The 9144-nt window shown below is 42.1% G+C and overlaps 1 protein-coding gene across 1 annotated transcript; it reads right to left on the bottom strand.

Moving 5' to 3' along the window:
* Positions 1–3416: 3416 nt before the first annotated feature.
* LOC118794576 (AN1-type zinc finger protein 2B-like) lies at positions 3417–9102 on the bottom strand. Its single transcript, XM_036552834.1, has 6 exons — positions 9098–9102; positions 8472–8594; positions 7924–8020; positions 6589–6665; positions 4575–4678; positions 3417–3728 (listed from the first exon to the last, which is right to left on the bottom strand). The coding sequence occupies exons 1-6, from the start codon at positions 9100–9102 to the stop codon at positions 3640–3642; spliced, it is 495 nt and encodes a 164-aa protein (XP_036408727.1). The 3' UTR covers positions 3417–3639.
* Positions 9103–9144: the final 42 nt, after the last annotated feature.

Raw genomic sequence — 9144 nt, 5'->3', positions numbered from 1 at the left:
GAAAGCCCTGGTTCTGACAGACCTCAAGCTTTCGACCCATGTATTTCAGGAGCTCCCAGGGAATCTTAAAGCAGAATGTGCGAGACATTGCTTTCAATCAACAGATTTTTCTATTCAGCTCTGCCTAATTTCAGCCAAGTTTCATCAGGTGAAGTTAATTACAAGGCGGAAAACACGAGGATAATAAAAGGAGAATAATAGATGCAAGTAATTCGCTCAAGAAGCAAAACCTCTCTTACAAGCGAATGAATTTTAATTAGTCTGTCAAGCTCTGAACTGGAGTTTCACGAGTTATCTTATTCATTGTGACACACTGTGATTTGTAATACTGACATGTGCTTGCTCACAGAATCCCATAGGGCAATGTCAAAGAAGAATCAACTATCTGAAGTGTGATGTGATGGGTTTTCAAGCTGTGAGATAATCACATGTGGTAACAGGAGAGCTCCATAAAATCACTGTTTAATAATGGTTCACAATATTATACTATACTATGCAGAAGCTATGAGTACCTTTAGTAAAATAGTAAATAGTAAAAAGTTAAAACTCTAAGCCCCCTTTTGAGAGACTATGTATTTTCTCTCTATAGTTCCAATAAACATTTTGTTTTTTTTCACTTTTATTTTTGAGATGATCTGCAATTGGCAGTCAGTCACTAATAAAAATTGACCGGAGGCAGTAATAATTGATTGATTCATTGATTTAGCTGTTTTTATGTGTCCCCCATTGTTATAATGTGATTGTAGACCTATGCATTGTTTTCAGACTAGTTTACGCCAGGTATGACAGGTGACTGAATGCGCTTGACAAATCTCACTCATTGCTCACTGACCCCAGATCTGACTGTCTGGGGCTTCAAATCTTTTTGTTAAGACTGGGTGACCCGTGGAAGCTCTGAATGACTAATGGTGGCCTCAGTGTTACCATGCATATCACATCAGATTGGACCTAGCACCAGCAAACTTCAAAAGAGAAACATCAGAGGGCCTAACTAAAACATCTTTTGTTGCTTTGCACTTTGCTGAACACAGAAAGCATTTTTACTCATCTTCAAATAAAATCAAACAGCTCTCAGACAACTATTTAGGCAGCCAATAGTATGAAGACTTACAATGGCACTGTTAGGTAAGGGCCAACTTCCCCAACAACTCACTTGTCTTGGGAGGATGAGATGCATGAAACAAAAATTGCAGAACATATAACACAGCTGTGCATCAGTCAGGTGGGAGCTACACGTTGGTGGAAGATATAACAGTTACAGCACAGGAAGGGAAGAATTGGTAATCGCGATACTCCTGCTATAAGAAACCAATGTATGTATATATGTGAATCTGATGGAAAAGAATGACGTGCCGCTCCACTGCACCATTTCATTGTCTGGAACCATTGCGTCACAAGTTGGTATGTGTCCAGTCTTATATGGGGAATCACAGGTTAGAAAACACTTGTTTAAAAATCAGAGGCCAACGTAGAAACACTTGGTGGTGAGTGAGCATTGATGCTCTTTTGACACAAACACATATGCACATGTACACAAATACATGTGCACAGTGCACCCCCACCTCTGGAGGGCTTAATCAATCATAAAGATCACAGACAAGGGAGAGAGCAGAAAATGCACTGCCATCAAAGTGCTGTCATCTGAGTTCATCTGAGTACGTAGCCTTGCAGTATCACTATAATCCTCACCTGTGATGCTCAGACCAGCCAGCATGTGTCTTTTGAGAAGCCACGTCACTCCAACTGTCTTCTCTTGCTACGTTTGCTGTTAAACTTATTGTAAAGAGTAAGGGATGTTTCCCGATGTCCTGGCCTATTTCCCCATCTGGCTTTACCAGCCCGGCTGCCTGATGGCTCCCCAATTCTTCAGCTCAGTGTGGTGAATTTCTTGTGCGAAACAGTAGCAGCACCACTCCCATGTGAGTTACCCACCTGCAAAGCACTTCAAGATCCTTGAAGGGGATGAAGGATGCTGTATAAGATGAAATTCCTTTGATGTCGCCGCCTGATTATTTTTGATTATTATCATTGTAGGTGTATCAAGTATCATTACGGTTTTCACTTGAGGTCTCTCTGTACCGTACATTGTGTTGGTCTGTGAAATTTTTACTAGGTAGTACCATATTTCCAACATAATGAGAGGGAGATGCAGTCAAATGTAATTAATGATATGTAACGATCAATTACATCAGCGTCAAGAATTCAGTCACCATGTACTATTATTGAATAATGAATCAATCCATGATTCTGATATTAATTTTTCAGTAAGAGTGAACAGCAGGACATACATCATTTGCTCTATACATGGACAGATATGCAATGGTTTAAGATGGCCCACAGACATAATGGCAAAAAAAAACAAACTGGCCTACTAATTATCATCCTTTTCATAATTTTATGTCAAAGAGGTTTTATGTAACTGCTGAATGACTGAACAATTTAAGAGAGTCATTACTGGATTCTCGAGGAAAAAAAAAAAAAAAAAACAGCCCACACCTTAATAGTAGGCTCAATTATACTCCATTATGTTTTTTTTTTAGCTTTATTTATTCATCAGCTGAGCTGATCATCTCGTTATTATAAAAACTGAAAAAAACACCCCTTATCTGGAATGTTAGAGGGACAAGCTGAATTTTACACTAAGAAACAAGGCTGCTGATTGCAGTTACTGTTATTACAGGTTTTGAGTGCAAGGTTTTGCTGACATCTGCTGTACAAAGGAAGTTAATCTGGTACCACTGTGAAACATCGCTGACACTCAGTGGTGTGACACAGTTATAGCAGTTGTGTCTGTTTCCAACCAGTCATGGCCTTAATACTGGCAGGAAGCATGAAAATGTCAAAATATTATTTTACTATCATATCAATGTTTTTAAAAAATAACAGAACAGTCATAGCAATAGTGTCTCAGTACACTAAAAGAAGTTAGAGACAGAATTTCTCAACATGGAAAGATCTGCGAGTGCCACAAAATGTTCTGTACCAGCGTTTCGCTTCCCCAGTCCTCTGTATATGCTGCTTTTCATTCAGACTTCTCTACGTCAATTTGACTGATTGCTTAAGCTGTTTTGTTTTTTAATCTATTTTTATGCATCTGGTTTTTGTGGTCATAGGTGTGTTTCCTTCCAAAAAAAAAAAAAAAGCTTAAATCAAGAGATTTTTTGAGCTTAGTTATGACAATATCAGTACAAAACTGGTGCCACACACAATTACACTTAAACAAAACAATTAAACTGTTTGTTAAATGAATTATTCTATGTCCTAACTGAAAAGTTATAGTACCAATTGTTGAAAAGGATCATATTATCAAGAACAGGTTGATGACGAGCTCATCTTTGTAAAACACATAAGAAGAGGGAAACACTTTTGCTTTAATATACTTAAATAATTTATTTGAGAAACATCTAAGTCGAGGTGTAATTAACATGATCAATATATCAAATATATGTACATACACAGACGGCAATTGGTAAAAATGACAGGACACACACACAGTATCTGTAAGACATGTGCATGGTGTAGACACACCGAACAGTAGCGCAATGCATCTTCTGATGGGATTGATGTGAAAATATTAACCCTGCCATTTGACTGAAGAGCATTCCTGAAGTGTGCAGACAGACATTTGCTGGGTGAGGACTAGCAGGCTTTACTGGACATGAGGCAATCTGAGTACAGCAAGTCACAGTTTAAGACAGTCTGCAGGTGGACGGTTTGGATCCCCTCCCCTGTGACGAAAAGGAAAATATTACAGCATTGTAGTTGATCAGATAGCATTGCAATGTAAGTTGACCTTTTGCAGGACAGCTTGAATAGCTTGTGTTTTCCATGTATACAACTACATATTTAGTGAAGTGATTCCGGTGTAATACATTGTTCAAGTCTACAACTGCAGTCTCCTACTCAAGATACAAACCTGCAGCCTTCTGGCTGTAAATCCAGTTACATAACAGCTACACAACACTGCCACAACACTGAAGATAGTGTGACAGACACAATTCACAACATGCAATAATTTGAGTGGTATAAGAAACTCTTTCATAGACAACCATATTACACAAACGGTTAGTGCATGATTTGTGAGCCATATCAAAGTAGTAATTGTTTTATTAAACCACTGTTTAATAATGTTAATTGTTTAAGTATGTAAACACATCATTACTGCAAGGCACTAAGCATTGTTATATTTGACAAATAAAACCCAGGAAAAGTATCTAGAATGCACAGATCATACTTGTAAGGGCCATTTACATGTTATCACTAAATACTTTCCCTGGAGTTCATTTTCAAATACTTACTTTTCCAAAACACATAGACATTTAAGTCAGAGTCAGATTGGTTCTACTTGTTAAATGTGCAAAACTGTAAGAAAATATACTATTTTTTTCTCGCTTAACTGCCCCAGTAGTAAAAACAGAATCATTTTGAAAACCTTAACGCCAATCCCCCTAGATAGTGACAGCCCTGTTGGAAATTCCAGCATATGGTCATGCGAATAGGCTTCCTCCAGCCTGTGTTTTGTGAGAGATAAAGAAATGAGTACCTAGGAGAGGTCCTGTTAGCATGCTACTGACCGCTAAGGGTTCTGGATACCTGCTGTCTCTGCTGCTGCCGCCTGTACTCCTCCTCACTGGCAGAGAGGGCCTGAGCCAGAGCCAGATCCTCCTGCTCCTGAGGACTGAGAAATAACCGAGCCTGTCAGAGAGCAGGGCTGACACACAGCACGCGCACTTACAGGGTACACACACACACAGCACGCGCACTTACAGTGTACACACACACACAGCACGCACACACGCACACACAGCACGCGCACTTACAGCGTACACACACGCACACACAGCACGCACACTTACAGTGTACACACACACGCACACAGCACGCGCACACACAGCACACGCACTTACAGTGTACACACACACGCACACAGCACGCGCACTTACAGCGTACACACACACACAGCACGCGCACTTACAGTGTACACACACGCACACACAGCACGCACACTTACAGTGTACACACACACAGCACGCGCACACACACACACAGCACGCGCACTTACAGTGTACACACACACACAGCACGCGCACACACAGCACACGCACTTACAGTGTACACACACACACAGCACGCGCACTTACAGTGTACACACACACACGCACGCACACAGCACGCACACTTACAGTGTACACACACAGACACACAGCACGCACACTTACAGTGTGCACACACACACAGCACGCACACTTACAGCGTACACACACACACAGCACGCGCACTTACAGTGTACACACACGCACACACAGCACGCACACTTACAGTGTACACACACACAGCACGCGCACACACACACACAGCACGCGCACTTACAGTGTACACACACACGCACACAGTACGGGCACTTACAGTGTACACACACACACAGCACGCGCACACACAGCACACGCACTTACAGTGTACACACACACACAGCACGCGCACTTACAGTGTACACACACGCACACACAGCACGCACACTTACAGTGTACACACACGCACACACAGCACGCACACTTACAGTGTACACACACACAGCACGCGCACACACACACACAGCACGCGCACTTACAGCGTACACACACGCACACAGCACGCACACTTACAGTGTACACACACAGACACACAGCACGCACACACACACACACACACACACACACACGCACTTACAGTGTACACACACAGACACACAGCACGCGCACTTACAGTGTACACACACACACAGCACGCGCACACACAGCACACGCACTTACAGTGTACACACACGCACACACAGCACGCACACACATACACACACACACACACACACACACACACACACACACACACACACACACACACACACACACACAGTTAAGGCATACATACACATACTCTCATAGTTAGCGAACACACACATACACACAGACCTACCTACAGTACAGACACACACATACAGGCATGTGCATGCATTCTTCCAGTACAACGTACACATACATATGTGTGCACACTTACAGTATAAAGAAGAGGTATGCATGCAGACACATACAGTACCCAGTAAACATACACACACAAACACAAGCACACAGCACAAACATGAAGGCAGAGTACATACCATACATGCATAGAACACTACAACTACAACATAGTAAGTGCACGCGCACACACACACACACTTACTTTTCACAACAGGCGTACATGCATACATGTATACATGGCTATGCACTTATATATGGACACACAGGGTCACATTTGAGAAGGGGGGGGGGGGGCAATCACAAGGGACACACACATACACACACAGAGCCACACCAGAAAGAGAAGTGGACAGCGTATTTACATGCACCCACACGCACCCACATTCACCCACACGCACCCACACGCAGCTGTGATATGGACCTATCATTTAATCAGCGTGGGCTCCACAGGGATGGCCACACAGGCGACCGTGGCAGGAGAACATGGGCTTTCAAACAGGGAAGCCTCACCACAGCCTGGTGGATGAGTGATTAAGCTCTCCCCTGCAGCAGGTGACTGGAGGAGGATTAAGGCCTTTTAATGAGGATCTGTTACCTTAGCGATGGCTGGGCGCTGCGTGACGACTCCGCCAACGACATTTCCAGAGCTCTCTGCAGCGCCTGCTCCTCGGTCTGCTCAAAACAGAGAGCGGAAACGTACCAACGCACTCGCTCAATCCACCAGCAGTAAATCAGCTAACCATGCCTTCCGCATATCCATCAAAAAAACACACTCAGCAAATTTTTCTTCATAGTGTCCCTGACAAAGAAATTTCCACATGTCACTTCACAAATCACATTATGGATAAGCAATACAAAGAAAACAGAAAGGCTGGGACAAAAATATAATGGCAATCAGCGAAGTTATAATCCCATATAACTGTTTCTTTAGAACCAATGAGGTACACTAGGGTCCAAAATTATTGGGACACCTGGGCATTTTGTGGTTAAGTGTGGATGTGTCCGTGTAGCTATTAGTTTTATCACTTGAACCTAATTTATGGTGTGGCGAAAACAGTTACATGTTTTGGCAACTATTAACATTTTCAAAACATCTCTTTATGTGGTTGGCACACGATTGCCTGATGACTACCCTTATTTCCAACATTTTAATAATATGTATGACATTAATTCTGCCAAACAAACTGACAATTCCATGACATTAACTTCATTTTAAAAGGTACCTACATACTTATTGACGGCAGAGAAGTGAACAAAAATGACCATCACTTCAATTAGGCCTGATTGAACGTTGCCCTGCCCCCTAATTGAACACTCATACTGAAGCCTATATAAACCTAACAAGGTTGGAACATGGTCACAGAAGATGAAGCTGAAATTGACATTGACATAAATATGACTTTCCCAATGTCTGATGGAATATGCAGCAAAAATATTGTGGGTTTTCAGAAAAAAAGTGAGTGTCCCAATAATTTTGGACCCCAGTGTATGTGTGTGATGAACATTTAAGTACACAGACATAAATATTTACTGTTAAAATGAACAAAAATGTTATGAAAATACAGTAAAGTTGTGAAAATTGATTAGGCCTGATTATTCTGATTTGGCCCAGTGCTATTGCACCAAGTAATTAGCTTGAATTACTTCATGCAATGTGATGCACGCTTTAATGTGTCAGCAATATAAATACATAACATGAAAACTGTGGCAGATAAATTCTCATTATTTGAAATTTAATTTTCTGTTTTTCATTTTGTCATATTTTTAAACCACGCCTAAATGGGCTGAGTGAGTTCCTTGCATCACAGGTGTACCATATTTAGGAGCTGAAGAGGATTAAGGAAGGGGTCAGTCAATCAGTTCTCATTTATGTATTTGCAGGCATTTCCAGTGGCAAGGGAACCAGGGCAAGGGTGTGTGAGGAACCTACCAGTCCAGCCTGAAGGGATGCTGTTGGATAGACGGGGCTCTGTGCTGGGGAGGGCACCAGTGTTGGGGTCACTGCAGGTGTGTGGCTCCTCTGCACACTGAAAAGGGAGGAAGGAGCATGAACACCTCATCCAATTAACCAGCGTCATGTGACTAACTGTCAGCGGGTGACTAGCCAATCAGAACTCTGATGCGTTCATCATATGTTTGCTTTAGGTTGATGTCAGTAGGAAAAGCATTAACACCCTTTATGTCTAGTTAACTGTTTGTACATCACATTGCGTAAATGTCTGGAGTGTAGTCTACTGTCCACATTGCTATACTGTCTATATTGTCTATTTTAAAAACTCAAGACAAGCCAGAGGGCATTAACTGTGTCTGTCCACTGTGCCGCTGCACTCACACCATCCCCTGAAGTGACAAAGCAATGCTGAGGAACAGCCATTTTACACTGCACACAAGCAAACACAACCAGACCCCTGTACAACGTACTGTGCACCTGCACTTCCCAGAAGGTGCTAATGCAGATATATGGGTATGGCTCCTCACCTGCCGGGCTGGGGCCTGGCACTCCCAGTCACACCATTGGGAACGGAGTTGGAGCTCCCTCTAGTGGTGGACGTGCCAGCATTACTGGAGCTGGCTCCTTTTGACCTCTCCAAAGCAGCGTGTCTGAAAACAAAACCTTGCCATAATCACTGCAGGCACCATTCATTCCTTTACCTGAATTCATTTCATATGTTTCTATAGATGTACAAATATACATATGGCTAAAGGAGTAACAAATATGCATCTAATACTGACTCTGGTGCATTACACTAGCTTTTGTATTCTTTTAAATTCCAGAAATAAAGACTTTTGTTTTGACGAGGCTATTCCAGTGAGTGTTTATTCTAAGCAGAATAATGACTAGAAAATGGATTTGAAATTTAAGTGCAAGGTTTTGCACAGTAGCAACATTTCAGTGCTTAATTAGAATAAATTTCTATCAAACCCCCCTTTAATAAATTGTGTCATTGATGATCATTCTTAAAAGACAGGTTTTGTCCCCCATATTGTGTTATAACTCATATACTGCAAATATACCTTTTGTATTGCAGGAAGACTCACAATCCTAACGATCACTACAGAAATCACTCCTGCGGCCTGCACCAGCATTGTGTGTTGGCTGCTACATCATACGGAGTCGGGAGAAAGCTGAATGTGTGTTTGAAACGGTTGG

The sequence above is a fragment of the Megalops cyprinoides genome, chromosome 19, assembly GCF_013368585.1.
Source record: "Megalops cyprinoides isolate fMegCyp1 chromosome 19, fMegCyp1.pri, whole genome shotgun sequence".
NCBI lineage: Eukaryota > Metazoa > Chordata > Actinopteri > Elopiformes > Megalopidae > Megalops > Megalops cyprinoides.
Note: the sequence above shows the minus strand (reverse complement) of the source record. Positions and strands in the feature narration are given on the sequence as shown.